Source organism: Oncorhynchus kisutch, linkage group LG6 (assembly GCF_002021735.2).
Source record: "Oncorhynchus kisutch isolate 150728-3 linkage group LG6, Okis_V2, whole genome shotgun sequence".
Classification (NCBI taxonomy): domain Eukaryota; kingdom Metazoa; phylum Chordata; class Actinopteri; order Salmoniformes; family Salmonidae; genus Oncorhynchus; species Oncorhynchus kisutch.
This window is the reverse complement of record NC_034179.2, coordinates 65599992-65617085: the sequence shown is the minus strand read 5'-3', so window position 1 is coordinate 65617085 and position 17094 is coordinate 65599992. Positions and strand designations below refer to the sequence as shown.

Here is a 17094-nt window from a genome sequence, read left to right as displayed (position 1 = left end):
TTATTAATATTATTGAAATTACATAGCAATCCTCCTCTATTTCATGTTGATGAAACAGTCTATCACTCTGTCATACAGTACACGCTTTTATTTAAAAAAATTCTACCTGGATATAATGCTTTCTCACTAGCCTATCTTTGATTCATAGGAAACGTTAGCTAGTTAACATTAACCTTCCACATCTAGATACATGTTAAACGTCCATCCTCTCAGGCCAGGGGCACGACAATATATACATTTTTGGTTTGATCAGAAACGCAGTTATAGTCACTGGCCAGTACAGAGAGTTAAGCAAAACATCAAATCCAAATCACAATCTCCATCCGTGGCTAATTTAGGAAAGGGACAAAGCTAGCTAGCCACCGGATGACAACTGGAGGTGAAACAATTCAAGTTGTTTCTGTCAATGACCTATGTTCTCAATGCGATTTGATAGGAGTGACACCAAAATCCAAGCTGGCTTCCCATGACACTTTTTTTTGGTGCTCCAGGAATTCCTTTGGCTGCATGCACTAGAGTCGGGAAAGTCCCCGCCTCGGGTAGGTTGATCGGGGAAATTCTACATACAGTTTTCCCTTTCCATCCACATATAACTACTTAACAGAGCCAAAATGTTGAAAATCAACTGGAAAACTAACAGCGAAGCAAACTACTATTTACAATGTCTACAATAAAGGATTTGTATTTTTCTTATTCATTGCAGTATGCAGAACGTCTGTCATTGCTGTGACTGGATACGACACCACTACGGCCACTTGAACGCAGAATTCCTTTCCCTGCTGGACCTGATAGTGAGTTATCAACACACTGTATTGCAGACTGAATGAATGCATCAACCAAGCCCTGTCTTTTTTCCAAAGTCACTTCAGAAGCATAGGTGATGCCGAGGTAAAAACTACAATTTTGACTGCTCGTTTTCTGATATGCTTCAGTATAGCAGTCTTGACCCAATGTTACATTGATGCCATAATTGTTATTTTATTTATTCTTATTGAACCTTTATTTATAATTTAAGCCTATACTGTTTATAATCTTCTTTTTACATGTTCATGTGGAGTTTGAGGTCAAAGTCAGATTCCTGAACGAGACCATCTATCAAATCACAAAACTGTTTGATGGGAATATGTCAAGAGAATTTTCAATCCCAATGATAATAACTGACAATCAATAGCTCTGACCAATCCCCGAGATCTGTAATTATTAACAATAATTAGTCAAAGACTCAGCTTATGCAAAAAGATAGTGCAGTTTATTCACGAGAACGTTCTAAAGTCCATTATACAAAGACATCCATTTTATAGCTGCGCACATACTTCCACACAAACAGTAGGTATCCTACGCACATACTTCCACACAAACAGTAGGTGAGTTTTATCCTTTTCTATGGTTCTCACCACTGTGTATCACTGCCCAGCCGACAATTCCATTCCCCGAGATTAGGGAAACCTTGAGAAGTACTCCCTATGCTATCATAGGTTCCTCAGAAGCCTAGCCAGGTCTGTCCAAACACAGTTTAACTGTTCTCGTTTTTTTTCTTCGGCACCCGCATACAAGTTCAAATCCTAAACTACGCCTTGCTCAGACAGTCTGTGTTTTTCCACTATACAGACACATGGTTTAACCGAATTCTGACTAAAACTACACACATCATCAGATTATAATTTTATGATTCTAATCAATTTCATACAGTTGTAAGGTTTCAGAGTGGAATTATTTTATCATTATCTTTCAACATATACATTATTTTACCATAATATTAAGGGTGGCACCCGGGACAAGAAAAATCTGGACGATTTCCTGAACATTCTAGAACGCCAATTTGAGAACCTTAATTTCTGTGTAAGCAATGAGTCTATTTAAAGTATAGTCCCTGTTTCGGTCAGGGCTATCCAACCCTGTTCATGGAGAGCTACCCTCCTGTAGGTTTTCGTTCCAACCCAAGTTGTAACTAACCTGATTCAGTTTATCAACCAACTAATTAATTGGCTGTGCTAGATTAGGATTGTAGTGAAAACCTAAAGGACCGTATCTCTCCAGGAACAGGTTTGGAGAGCCCTGTTTTAGGTTGATGGGGTTCACCTTGGGGTCATGATAGGGGCTGCACCAAATGTTTGATGTATAATGATAATTTATTATGCTTATGTTGTATTAATAGAAGGGGAAAGGCTATAAGACACCTCCCCCACTACATTTATTGGGTCCTAGACTACAGATTAGCAATATATATATTCATTATAAGGTTTAATATTGTTCCACTATTCCTTTCTAGTCTCTGCCTCCTATAAAGACACGATCTGAGAGATGTGTGTTATTGCAGTCAAAACAGGGTGTCTGTGAGAAAGCGCCACAAGGCTAAAAGAGATTCATAGACATTGAACCCTGCAGGGGAGTGAAAGAGATAAGAGACTAGTCAGACATACCACTATAAATCAACTTGGGGAGTGGACATTTACTGCTGAGCCTTTAGATAACACTGAAACTATTGTGTGTATAGTTGTGTATGCATGGACTGGTCTCATGAGTAGAAGGTAATGACATAGGCAGTGACATCACTAGGGGTTGACTGCAGGCATAATAGAATAACTTGGACCCTTTACTATTTTGCAGATCTTACTCTGAAACATGCGTGCTATGTTCCCATTGTCAACTTCTGTCTGCAATTGCATTAATAAAGTTTTTGATTGATTTACTTAAAGATATCAAATCAAATCAAATGTATTTATATAGCCCTTCGTACATCAGCTGATATCTCAAAGTGCTGTACAGAAACCCAGCCTAAAACCCCAAACAGCAAGCAATGCAGCACGGTGGCTAGGAAAAACTCCCTAGAAAGGCCAAAACCTAGGAAGAAACCTAAAGAGGAACCAGGCTATGTGGGGTGGCCAGTCCTCTTCTGGCTGTGCCGGGTGGAGATTATAACAGAACATGGCCAAGATGTTCAAATGTTCATAAATGACCAGCATGGTCGAATAATAATAAGGCAGAACAGTTGAAACTGGAGCAGCAGCACGGCCAGGTGAACTGGGGACAGCAAGGAGTCATCATGTCAGGTAGTCCTGAGGCATGGTCCTAGGGCTCAGATCCTCCGAGAGAGAAAAAAAGATAGAATTAGAAAGAGCACACTTAAATTCACAGAGGACACTGAATAGGACAGGAGAGGTACTCCAGATATAACAAACTGACCCTAGCCCCCTGACACATAAACTACTGCAGCATAAATACTGGAGGCTGCTATTGTCTGAATGCTAATTTCACAAATGAGCCAATGATTGACAAGGAACAAGGAACAAACCCCAACAATGTGTAGACTACTAACTGAACAAGTGAGAAAATCTATGTGGGCTATTATGTTCAATTGGAGGCTAATGTTTTAATCTTGTCCAACAGGTATCACCTGCCAAGAAACCTGAGAGGAGACTGAAACACTACTTCAAGAAGTTGATTTTTTTTTTTGTGAGTTCGGTTTCGAATGGCAATGTGTTTAATACATGGAATTAAATTAATATAAACTTGGCTAAACAGGAGCAGTTTTGAAACACTTTTGTGTTCTGGGGCCATACAGTATGTGTCAAGCGTCTCAGAGAAGTGCTGATCTAGCATCAAGCCTCCTCTGTCCTTATTTATAGTGACCTAAAATGCACAACTGATCAAAAATAAGCACTCCTACTCTGAGAATCTTAATTTATTATTATTATTATTATTATTATTATTATTATATACTGCACCAGGCCTTTCTTTGTTGTTCAAGACAATATGATCATTATAATGGCCAGAAAGTCCAAACCACTAATATTGACATTTTCTTTTGTTTTTCAGAACTACAGTCCACAGTCTTGGGAGCTCATTAGGAAAGAGACGAAACGTCATCTGCAACGATTGGTACGCCCTTACCAGTTTATATACAATCATGTGGGACCCTGTTAGTCTCTTTACTATATTTAGATCCATAAATGGTTGTTTTTTATTATTATAAATTCATATTTATGTTTTTCATTTCCTTTTTGTACATGTGTTGAATAGAACTGTATTGCCTGTCTACTTGTAAAACCTGTGGAAAAATGAATATTGAAAATGTGAATAAAAATGTATTTTGTATGAAATCTCCAAATTTCATTCTTGTCTAAAACCAATGAGAGTGGATTTATCTAACCATCTGATGGGATGCAGATTAAACTTGTTGCTGATCGTCAGTCACGTGATAATTCTACTTTAAGTTTATACACCAGATGACCAAAAGGATGTGGACACCTGCTAAACAAACATCTTATTCCCCCCTGTGCTGCTATAACAGCCTCCACTCTTATGGGAAGGTTTTCCACTAGATGAAACTTGGAACATTGCTGTGGGGACTTGTTTCCATTCAGCCACAAACATTAGTGAGGCTGGGCACAGATGTTGGACATTTAGGCCTGGCTCGCAGTCGGCATTCCAAATCATCTCAAATGTTTTCAATAGGGTTGAGATCAGGGCTCTGTGCAGGCCAGTCAGGTTCTTACACGCCGATCTTGACAAACCATTTCTGTATGGACCTTGCTTTATGCACGGAGTCATTGTCATGCTGAAACAGGAAAGGGTCTTCCCCAAACTGTTGCCAAAGTTGTGTGGTGGATATTATAAAATAACAATTTGCTGGAGCCCAAGTCAAGCTAAGATTTTTTATTTCTCTGAGCTCAGAGGGAATAACAGATTTACACTGCACAATGTAGGCAGTCTGAATTCCGAAGCAATGAGTGATGAGCACATCTTTTTTTATAGTTTCCTGTTCTTGGGTGGGACTTTATCTATGCAAGGACACAGGTTCAAGCTGGTTTGCAACACAGGATGATACTCCCAAGAATAGGACATGATAATTGGACAGTTTCGCACAGTTTTACGAGGTTAGTCACATACTCAGGTGGATGGACACATACAATTAAAATTTGCCATTTCAGTTGGAAGCACAGAATCGTCTAGCATGTCATTGTATGCTGTAGTGTTAAGATTTCCCTTCATTGGAAGCTTACTAGCCCAAACCATGAAAAATAGCCCGCGACCATTATTCTTCCTCCACCAAACTTTTCAGTTGGTACTATGCATTCGGACAGGTAGCATTCTCCTAGCATCCGCTAAACCCAGATTCATCTGTCAGACTGCCAGATGGTGAAGCATGATTCATCACTCCATAGAACGCTTTTCGTCTGCTCCAGAGTCCAATGGTAGCAAGCTTTACACCACTCAAGCCATTGCTTGGCATTGCGCATGGTGATATTAGGCTTGTGTGTGGCTGCTGGGCCATGGAAACCCATTTCATGAAGCTTCCGACAAACAGTTATTGAGTGGACGTTGCCTCCAGAGGCAGTTTGGAACTTGGTAGTGAGTGTTGCAACCGAGGACAGACAATTTTTACATACTACGCCCTTCATCACTCGGCGGTCCTGTTCTGTGAGCTTGTAAGGCCTATCACTTCGCGGCTGAGCAGTTGTTGCTCTTAGATGTTTCCACTTCACAATAACAGCACTTACAGTTGACCGTTGCCGACCTAGCAGGTGCAGAAATTTGACGAACTTACTTGTTGCAAAGGTTGCATCCTATGACGGTGCCACGTTGACAGTCACTGAGCTCTTCAATAAGGCCATTATATTGCCAGTGTTTGTCTACAGAGATTGCATTGCTGTGTGCTTGATTTTATACACCTGTCCGTAACTGGTGTGGCTGAAATAGCCAAATTCACTCAATTGATGGCGTGTCCACATACTTTTGAATATATAGTGTATATTCTATTTGTTTTGTTTCTTTTTAATGTGTTTTTGTACTTTGTGGGGGGTTACTGTTTTTCTTGTTGGTGTTCATGTGTCAATCACACTGGGGCAGTGGGCAGAAGGGGAGATCTGGGTGAGGAGTAGAGGATCATTTGGGGGACCAGGAACTTTTAGCTCCCACTTGCCATTGTGGGATGTTTATTTATAAAGACTTTCCATTGTATTAAACACCGTACTGTATGTTTTACTATAATTGCTGTGAAAATAAGAAAAAACACATGGAAAGGAAACATTTTGAAAAAAACTATACATTCAAAAGATAATACTTTAGTCCCCGGATCGAGATGGTAGGCAAAATATAAATAAACAATTGATTTAGCTGAGTGATATATTAAAAAGAAATATACATTTTAAGTGGCATCCTAATACAGTATCTCTCAATGAATACATTAGGTCAATTCGTTTATGACTTTAGAAAAAAATATGTATTACATAGGCCTACGAGGCAGCCCACAGTCCTTTCATAAAACATGGAATTACTGGATATTATAGATACTCATGGAGACACTACGTCTTCCTACAAAACGCTACTTTGGCAAAATGAAGCAACTTCAATAGCAAAAGGTTAAAATAGCACAGAAGCCTATGTTGAATGGTTTTATTTGAATCCCTTTATCGCTGCTACATTTACTCATTTCAATTTATTGTGGGGTTTTATCGTTTCGGGAAAACAGTATCTTGGAGGTTGTTCGAAATGAAATCCTGTGGATATTCAATAAATTAATCAATCAAATGTATTTATAAAGCTCTTTAGACAGCAGCACGTCACAAAGTGCTACACATAAACCCAGCAAAAAAACAAACAGCAAGCATATTGAAGAACTTACAGATTCTACTCGAGTCTATGCACTACAAATTAGCAATGTAATATATTTATTTCTTACCACGACTGTAGGCTGCCGAAATAAACCTGTTGACCCATTTAGCAACATTTGTAATTAACTGACTGCACAAATACAGTGAAATTCATCTCAAGTTTGAAAATAATCATTCATTTGTTGATTGGCCAACAATCTTGAACAAGCAATGCCATGATCAGATAGTTAATTGTTACACGGTCACCTAATATAAAGGCTTAACATAAAAACGGCATAATCAGACACCTACACCTCCAATTAACATCATCATCATCCTATGAGTCTACATCTGAATGGGACTTTCATGGTTAAAAAAAAGTGTAGAAAAATACAGCCATAAGTATCATTAGCATCATCGTTATTCACATTAGGTCAAATTCACACATCATCGTCAAGGCTAATTTAGGGCATATAACTCTTTTATTTAAACAAAAATAAACAAACTTTAAAAAGACCCCTTGGAATTTACCGAATCAATTGAATAAGAATGAAGCGGATAAGAGAAAAGGAAAAGTAATTCCCCAGCGTGCTGGCAACACCACCGCAATACCACCGCACTCTACTCTCGATTTTAGAGGCGGCGGCTTTAGTCTTCATTCAACATTACCAGTCACTCTATTAATAAAACGTTGTGTTATTTCAAACATTTGCAGTAATGATTCCGACTGCACTACCGGATGAAAAGAGTGTCGACAACAGATTAAACGTGTGTGAACAAAAATCTCAGTGCTACTCCTATATTTAAAAAAAAACGTTTCTACACAGAATCTGAAAAATGTGGTGTGCAATGTCCAAAACTACAGCATATTTACTAAACATGGTCTTCATTTCATATGAGAGAGCCCTGTACCATTGTATTATAGAAATAAAAAATAACCATGGTTTTCTTCGTTTTTAATATTCAATATGGCCTACATTTTGACACCTGCTGAATATGTTGGCATGAAATGCATTGCTACAGTGCAATTCTATACATATGAAAACTGTTAACTTGATAGGCAAACATTTTCTGATTAGTTTTACAAAAACATAATTAAGAATTACCCCCTAAAATTGGGGCTTATAAAGGGAAGCGAAAGTCTGAACCATGAAACCCTTCTTCACCACAAAGGGATTTTGATACCTTTACGTAGCGATACTTGGGTTATATAAAATGGGCAACTTCAACAGTCTAGGTATCATATCAATCAAGATTAAGATAATCCGTCGTTAATCATTTTTAATAGCTGTTCCATTCAAGTTCGTATTAAAGAAACATGGCTGTATTGAAATGGTTGAGCATTTGCCTGACTCTGTTCTGCCAAGGCACAGCAGCATCAAAACCTTGCAGGTGGACGCAGTTTAGGTTGGGGAAGCTGAACGATGTGAGCATAAACCTGCTCTCGGAAATGGTGAGGAATTTAAACTGCACCAGTCCGCTATTTGATGTGCACAAATTGATGAGCAAAATTCGCAATGATATTCACATTTCTATTTTTTTTATTATAGCAAATTTTATTTTTAAGCAATACTTTCACTTTCTGTACCACAATGTTTAATTTAAGGTTACTAGCACAATATAGTTTACTTCTTGATATTGATATGAATTCTATTTCAGGGTGGACTCTTTCCACTTATGTGTGCAGAAGAAAACGTCGAACAAATGTTTCCAGAGGATCTTTACAAGAACACAGAGGTAGGATACACTTCAGGATATTGATAAACTAAAGTACTGTATAACTAAAGTACAGTATGGTAAATTGGTAGTTTAACCATTTATTTAGACACCCAATGCCTAAAACCCTGTTTTATTTTATCTAGGGTGAGGACGTCTCTGTGGTTGCATTGGAGGCTATGCGATATGTGGAACAAGTATATAACAACAGCCTGACGTCTGTCACGTGGAACAAAATAAAACTTAACATGTTCCAAAACGTCATATATCGTCAAGTTCAAAACTTAGAGTTATGTGTAAGTATGATCCCTCTTGTGTAGTCTGTAAATTAGACGCAGATTGTACAAAACATTAACAAGCCCTGCAATGATCCCTCACTTGTTAGACCCACTCCTATTGGTGTGGAGGAGGGGCGGAGACAGGTTAAAGAAGGATTTTTAAGCCTTGAGACAATTGAGACATGGATTGTGTACGTGTGCCATTCAGAGGGTGAATGTGCAAGAACAAATATGTCTGGATGTAGGAGTATGGATGTAGGTGCCAGGCGCACCAGTTTGAATGTGTCAAGAACTGCAACACCGCTGGCTTTCTCATGCTCAACCGTTTCCCTTGTGTATGAACAATGGTCCACCACCCAATGGACATCAAGCCAACATGACACAACTGTGGGAAGTATTGGAGTCAACATGGGCCAGTATCGCCGTGGAACACATGCCCCTGACGAATTTAGGCTGTTTTGAGGTTAAACGGGGTGAAACGCAATGTTATGAACGTGTTACTAATATGGTGTACACTCAGTGTATTTTGTGGCAGACAATCGTGGGCATTGGTATTTAAATAATTTAAACATTTCAAACACACCAAATATTTTCTAATCTTTTCATAACCGTCTCATAAGACAAAATGCATGCCCTCACCAGCATTTTATATTGTCTCCAGGTCGTAGGCGGTGTTTGGGAATCCTCTGGAGATGGAGGGTCGGTTACTCTGAAAACATATTTCAACAAGCTGAACACCGTCTTGAAAGAGAAGGTGGGTCCAATATCAAATGTCCTCGAATAGAGGCTAAATTAATCCCAGCAAAAGTTTTTGATCACCACAAATAGGATGCATTTCAATGCCACAACTCACATTTGAAACTTGGAATTGCCAAGTGCCGTTTTTATGTCGATGGATGTGCTGGATCAACAACACCTGCAGTGGTTGAGTTGACTGAAACTAAATGTATATCTTGTACGCTCTCCAGGAACACAGCGCATGCGCATGGGAGATTGTGCGAAAGGAGATTCGCGAAAACTTGGTGCAGTTGAAGAAATTCATTGACAGCAGAGTCAAGCCGTGAGGAGAACCACATAATCATCACTGGAGACGTTACATATTCCTCAGGCTGGCTAACAGATTGATGGCTGATATATATATACTGACTGACTGACCGGCTGCTCGATTGACTGAGTTATTTATTTATTTATTTATATATATTGGTAGACTGATATTTATGTGTACACAATGTATTTATTTATTTGTGTTTTATTTATAATACAAGGAAATAAAAGAATATATACAACTATTCTCATATTGTTTTTTGCATTATCTTATATAATAATTCATTCATGCATTCATGCATTCTTCCATTCATTCTTTCATGCATTCATTTTTGTACAGAAAGACTTTCTCAAGGGGAACTCTGCAGTTCGGACAAAACCAAAGCACACACTCAAACAATATTTTTGTAAATAGCTGAGAGATGGGGTTGAAACAAATAACCACTGTCACAGAACTATAGATGCAAGGAAGGATAATCCATGAAAACACAATTCTAGTTTTATCTACATGTTTGAAGATATACAGTGGTTGTAAAATGTCTAAATCTGGACACAATTGACATCTTGCCTGACCATACCATTTTTATTTTAATACCTAGAGCGGTCGTTGCGGGTGCAGTGCTTGCAAGAGAATTTGTACATCAACATTCAACACATTCATTTGTTATTTGAAGACACTCATTATCAACAGGTCGGTAAAGGCTGTAACTTTTAAAGTAGCCAAAGAATTATGTAGCACATTCATTTACTTACATTTATTTTTTCCCAAAAGAGAGAGATGGTTTTGACAGCATATGTCATTTAATATCAAGTGAGAAGGGTACTGTATTTGCTCATTCTAGTCAAACTCTGTCATGGAACAAAAGGCAACAGGATTACCTAAGAAATTAAATTTTCAGACAGTCAACGAATGTATCTGAATGTATGAGTATGATTTTTTGCTCGCAACTTAAAATGTCTTCTTTGATATGACAATACCACTTACTACATTGAATCGTTTCAAGCAGTTGCAGACGAGAATTATACCATTCTATACGTTTTCATGGAGACACTTCATCGTTCTGCAAAACCCTACTTTAGCAAAATGAATCTACTTCTAATAGCAAAGGCTTAAAAGAACACAGAAGCCTATATTGAATGGTTGTATTTGAATCACTTTTTCGTTGTTACATTTACTCAATTCAATTTACTGTTGGGTTTCCTGGTTTCAGGACAACAGTATCTGGGAGGTTGGTCGAAATGAAATCGTGTGGAAATGGAAGAATTTACAGATTATACTCTATTCTATAAACCAAAATATAATGAAATATACATTAAATAACACGACTGTAGGCTACCGAAATAACCCTGTTGACCAATCTAACCCAACGTATTCTGACCCTGCACTCAGTACTTTGTTGAAGCTCCTTTGGCAGCGATTACAGCCTCGAGTCCTCTTGGGTGTGACGCTACAAGCTGGGCACACCTGTATTTAGGGAGTTTCTCTCATTCTTCTCTGTAGATCCTCTCGAGCTCTGTCAGGTTGGGAGCGTCGCTGCACAGCTATTTACAGGTCTACAGATATCCTTCCCCAGATCTGTGCCACGACACAATCCTGTCTCGGGGGTCTACGGACAATTGCTTCGACCTCATGACTTGGTTTTTGCTCTGACATGCACTGTCAACTGTGGGACATTATATAGACAGGTGTGTTCCTTTCCAAATCATGTCAGATCAATTAAATTTACAACAGGTATTTCATGTCGTCATCATCACCATCAGCATCATCACCAGCATCATTATACGTGTCTATATATCAAAGTGACTTTCCTATTCATTCACATTAGGCCAAACTCAAACATCATTGTCATAATTTCCGTCGTCTTGGTAAGCGCCTTAGAAAGGCTGATCTAGGGCACATACTTTTTTATTAACCAGAAATTAACAAACTGTAAAAAGTTGGAATTTACCGAATCAATGTAATAAGAATGAACCGCATGAGAGAAAAGGATAAGTGAAGACAATACCACCGCCCTCTACTCTCCATTTTAGAGGCGTGTCGGCTTCAGCCTTCATTCAACACTACCAGTCACTACCAGTTAACTACCAGTTAATAAAATGTGTTTTTATCTCAAAGATGTGCGATTTTAACACTGAATAGTCATCCTTCAGATTGATCTACCCGATTAAAAGAAAGTCACAACAGACTTAACTTGGACATGTATGAAAACTGTTAACTTGCTGGACAAAAAAACATTCTTATTAATTTCACAATAGTATAATTAAGAATCACCCACTGAAAAAGGGGCTTTTTCACCACAAAGGAATGTTTTATACCTTCAAGTTCATCGATAATTCGGTTAATTATATAAAATGGACAACTTTAGCAATGTAGGTATCATATCGAATCAAGATTAAGATAATCGGTTGTTAATAATTTCGAAAATCTGATACTCTTAAATGATATCAATAGAAACATGGTTGTTATGAAATAGTTGAGTATCTGCCTGACTCTGTTCTGCCGAGGCACAGCTGACTCCGACCGGTGCAAGTGGACACAGTTTATGCACCAATCCGCTAAATGTTGCACCAGTCCGCTCTTTGGTGAACACAATTTGATGCTCAATACATCTCATTATTAGGCCTACATTTATTTTATTTCATTATAACACATTTTAAGTAACCAATGCTTTCCCTATATGTACCACAACGTTTAATGTAAGGTTACTATTCCAATAGAGTTCACTTTTTGACATTGATATGACTTTATTTCAGAGTGGAGACGTTCCAGCTCTGTGTCTAAAGGAAAAGTCGAGCGCATGTTTCCACAGCATGTTTACAAGAACACATAGGTAGAATACACTTCAGTATCATATAGCAAGATTTTGATAGCCTAAACTATAGTATATGCTTTTTTACCATTTCAAAATTACAAATTGGAAGTTTTACCATGGAATTTGTGAGACACCCTAATGCCTAAAACCCGGTTACATTAGAGGCTTTGGGATATATGGTCCAATTATTTAAAGACCTGACTCCTGTCACCTGGAACAAGGAAACACTGAACCTGTTAAAAAACAGATGACCTAGTTAAGTTAATAAGAAATTAGAAATGAGTTAGTATGATCCCTCGTGGTGTAGCCTAAGCTATATTTGGGGGGCAGACATTAATTGGCACATGTATTTAATTTGTGATTCAATTCAAATTATTTTTGTATAATATTTTCAGAACTTTACCTAATACGGAACTAATTCACTGACCACCATTTTATATTGTCTCCAGGTCGGGTGTGGTGTTGGGGCATCCTCTGGAGATGGAGGGTCGGTTACTTCTGGTAACGCGTCATGAAAACATATGTCGACAAGCTGAACACCGTCTTGAAACAAAAGGTGGGTACAATATCAAATGTCCTCGAAAATAGGCTAAATTAATCACAGGAAAAGATCACCACAAATCGGATGATTTTTGCTGCCACAACTCACATGTGAAACATGGAACTTCCAAACGCCATTTAAGTCGACGGATGCATTAGCGCTGCACCTGCTGTGGTTGAGTTGACTTAAGAATGATTGTATTGTATGCGCTCAAGGAACACTGCGCATGCGCATGTGAGATCGTGGGGCTTAGGTTTGCTACAAACTGGGGTAGTTAAAAAAATTGCTGAGTGAGGAAAAAGCGGTCTGTTGGACAAACCACATAATCATCATCAGAGACATGTGATATGTACCTGAGGCTGGCTAATAGATCGATGGATGATATATTTACTGACTGACTGATTTCTATACATGTGAAGGCTATGTATTTATTTATTCTGTCATTTATTTATATTTAAATTAAATGGAAAAAAACATGCATCTATTATCATAATGTTTGTATTCATTTACATATTCAGTCATCCATGCATTCATCCATTCAGTCTTTCATGCATTCATTTGTTTAGGCAATATGCAGTTCAAAACAACAGCGTAGTGGAGTCTATGCACTACAAATGAGCAGATGTAACATATGTATTTCCTACCACGACTGTCGACTGCCGAAATAAAGCTGTTGACACATTTAACAACATGTTTAATTAACTGACTGCATAAGTACAGTGAAATTCATCTCAAGTTTGAAAACAATCATTAATTAGTTGATTGGCCAAAAATCTAGAACAATCAATGCCATTATCAGATAGTTCATTGTTACAAGGTAACCTGATATAAAGACTTAACATGAAAACTGCATCATCAGAAACCTACATCTCCGATTAACGTTGTAGTCATCATCGTCATCCTATGATTCTATATCTGAAGGGGACTTTCATGGTTAAATAAAAGTATAGAAAAATATAGCTACAACCATCATTAGCATCATCGTCATTCACATTAGGTCAAATTCATACACCATCGTCAAGGCTAATTTAGGGCATATACTCTTTTTTTAAACACAAAGGAACAAACTTTAAAAAGAACCCTTGGAATTTACCGAATCAATTTAATAAGAATGAAGCGCATAAGAGAAAAATAAGAGAAAAGGAAAAGTAATTCCCCAGCATGCTGGCAACACCACCGCAATACCACCGCACTCTACTCTCGATTTTCGAGGCGGCGGCTTTAGTCTTCATGCAACACTACCAGTCACTCTTTTAATAAAACGTGTCTTTTTTCAAAGATTTTCAATATTAAAAATGAACAATAATGCGTCATATTGAACTACCGGATGAAAAGAGTGTCGACAACAGATTAAACGTGTGTGAGCAAAAATTGATCTCCATGCTACTCCTATCAAAATACCTTTCTACACAGAATCTGAAAAATGTGGTGTGCAATGTCCAAAACTACAGCATATTTATATTGAACATGGCCCTCATTTCATAGGAGAGAGCCCTGTACCATTGTATTATAGAAATAACAAATCAGCCACGGTTTATAATATTCAAAATGGCCTACATTTGAACACTTACTGAATATGTTAGCATGCAATGCATTGCTACAGTGCAATTCTCTACATATGAAAAATGTTAACTTGATAGGCAAACATTTTCTTGATTAGTTTTACAAAAGCATAATTAAAAATTACCCCCTAAAATTGGTGCTTATAAAGGGAAGCGAAAGTCTGAACCATGAAACCCTTCTTCACCACAAAGGGATTTTGATACCTTTACGTAGCGATACTAGGGTTATATAAAATGGGCAACTTCAACAGTCTAGGTATCATATCAATCAAGATTAAGATAATCCGTCGTTAATCATTTTTAATAGCTGTTCCATTCAAGTTCGTATTAAAGAAACATGGCTGTATTGAAATGGTTGAGCATTTGCCTGACCCTGTTCTGCCAAGGCACAGCAGCATCAAAACCTTGCAGGTGGACGCAGTTTAGGTTGGGGAAGCTGAACGATGTGAGCATAAACCTGCTCTCAGATATGGTGAGGAATTTAAACTGCACCAGTCCGCTATTTGATGTGCACAAATTGATGAGCAAAATTCGCAATGATATTCAAATATCTATTTTTTTTTATTATAGCACATTTTATTTTTAAGCAATACTTTCACTTTCTGTACCACAATGTTTAATTTAAGGTTATTAGCACAATATAGTTTACTTCGTGATATTGATATGAATTCTATTTCAGGGTGGACTCTTTCCACTTATGTGTGCAGAAGAAAACGTCGAACAAATGTTTCCAGAGGATCTTTACAAGAACACAGAGGTAGGATACACTTCAGTATATTGATACACTAAAGTACTGTATAACTAAAGTACAGTATGGTAAATTGGTAGTTTAACCATTGCCTAAAACCCTGTTTTATTTTATCTAGGGTGAGGACGTCTCTGTGGTTGCATTAGAGGCTATGCGATATGTGGACCAATTATATAACAACAGTCTGACGCCAGTCACGTGGAACAGAACAAAACTTAATATGTTCCAAAACGTCATATATCGTCAAGTTCAAAACTTAGAGTTATGTGTAAGTATGATCCCTCTTGTGTAGTCTGTAAATTAGACGCAGATTGTACAAAACATTAGGAATACCGGCTCTTTCCATGACAGAGACTTTCCAGCTGAATCCAGGTGAAAGCAATGATCCCTCACTTGTTAGATCCACTCCTATTGGTGTATAGGAAGGGGCGGAGACAGGTTAAAGCAGGATTTTTAAACCTTGAGACAATTGAGACATGGATTGTGTATGTTTGCAATTCAGAGGGTGAATGGGCAAGACAAAAGATGTAAGTGTCTTTCACGGGAGAATGGATGTTGGTGCCAGGCGCACCAGTTCGAATGTATCAAGAACTGCAACGCTGCTGGCTTTCTCAAGGTCAGCAGTTTCCTTTGTGTATGAAGAATGGTCCACCACCCAAAGGACATCCAGCCAACATGACACAACTGTGGGAAGTATTGGAGTCAACATGGGCCAGTCTCGCCGTGGAACACATGCCCTGACGTATTTAGGCTGTTTTGAGGGTAAAACGGGGTGAAACTCAATGTTAGGAATGTGTTACTAATATGGTGTACACTCAGTGTATTTTGGGGCAGACAATCGTGGGCATTGGTATTTAAATAATTTAAACACTTCAAACACACCAAATATTTTCTAATCTTTTCATAACCGTCTCATAAGACAAAATGCATGCCCTCACCAGCATTTTTATATTGTCTCCAGGTCGTGGGTGGTGTTTGGGAATCGTCTGGAGATGGAGGGTCGGTTACTCTGAAAACATATTTCAACAAGCTGAACACGGTCTTGAAAGAGAAGGTGGGTCCAATTTCAAATGTCCTCGAATAGAGGCAAAATTAATCTGAGCAAAAGTTCTAGATCACCACAAATAGCACTCATTTCAATGCCAAAACTCACATTTGAAACTTGGAATTGCCAAGTGCCGTTTTTATGTCAATGGATGCGCTGGATCAACAACACCTGCAGTGGTTGAGTTGACTGACATAAAATGTTTATCTTGTCCGCTCTCCAGGAACACAGCGCATGCGCATGGGAGATTGTGCGAAAGGAGATTCGCGAAAACTTGGTGCAGTTCAAGAAATTCATTGACAGCAGAGTCAAGCCGTGAGGAGAACCACATAATCATCATTGGAGACGTAACATATTCCTCAGGCTGCTAACAGATTGATGGCTGATATTTATACTGACTGACAGACTGGCCGACTGCTCGATTGACTGAATGACTGATTTATTTATTTTATATATATTGGAAGATGGATATTTATGTATACACAATGTATTTATTTATTTGTGTTTTATTTATAATATAATTAAATAAAAAAATATGTACAACTATTCTCATATTGTTTTCATTCACTTAAATAATTTATTCACGCATGCCTGCATTCATCCATTCATTTCTTTTATGCATTCATTTTTTTATAGACCAACTTTCTAAAGGGGAACTCTGCAGTTCAAACTAAACCAAAGCACACACTCAAACACTCTTTTTGTAAATAGCTGAGAGATGGGGTTGAAAAAAAAACCCCGCTGTCACAGAACT

At 38.0% G+C, this 17094-nt stretch overlaps 3 protein-coding genes across 3 annotated transcripts; all 3 read left to right on the top strand.

The window, feature by feature from the left end:
* The first annotated feature begins 191 nt into the window (after positions 1 to 191).
* LOC116374324 (interferon a3-like) lies at positions 192 to 4882 on the top strand. Its single transcript, XM_031825962.1, has 7 exons — positions 192 to 539; positions 704 to 809; positions 1016 to 1123; positions 1750 to 1839; positions 3388 to 3453; positions 3817 to 3879; positions 4841 to 4882. The coding sequence occupies exons 2-7, from the start codon at positions 705 to 707 to the stop codon at positions 4880 to 4882; spliced, it is 474 nt and encodes a 157-aa protein (XP_031681822.1). The 5' UTR covers positions 192 to 539; position 704.
* A 3029-nt stretch (positions 4883 to 7911) lies between these two features.
* On the top strand, positions 7912 to 9651 carry LOC109893223 (interferon a3-like). Its single transcript, XM_031825924.1, has 5 exons — positions 7912 to 8046; positions 8253 to 8330; positions 8456 to 8605; positions 9249 to 9341; positions 9556 to 9651. The coding sequence occupies exons 1-5, from the start codon at positions 7912 to 7914 to the stop codon at positions 9649 to 9651; spliced, it is 552 nt and encodes a 183-aa protein (XP_031681784.1).
* A 5202-nt stretch (positions 9652 to 14853) lies between these two features.
* LOC116374299 (interferon a3-like) lies at positions 14854 to 16884 on the top strand. Its single transcript, XM_031825923.1, has 5 exons — positions 14854 to 15019; positions 15227 to 15304; positions 15414 to 15563; positions 16257 to 16349; positions 16564 to 16884. Exons 1-5 carry the CDS (start codon positions 14885 to 14887, stop codon positions 16657 to 16659), a joined length of 552 nt encoding a protein of 183 aa, XP_031681783.1. The 5' UTR covers positions 14854 to 14884; the 3' UTR covers positions 16660 to 16884.
* The last annotated feature ends 210 nt before the right edge of the window (positions 16885 to 17094 follow it).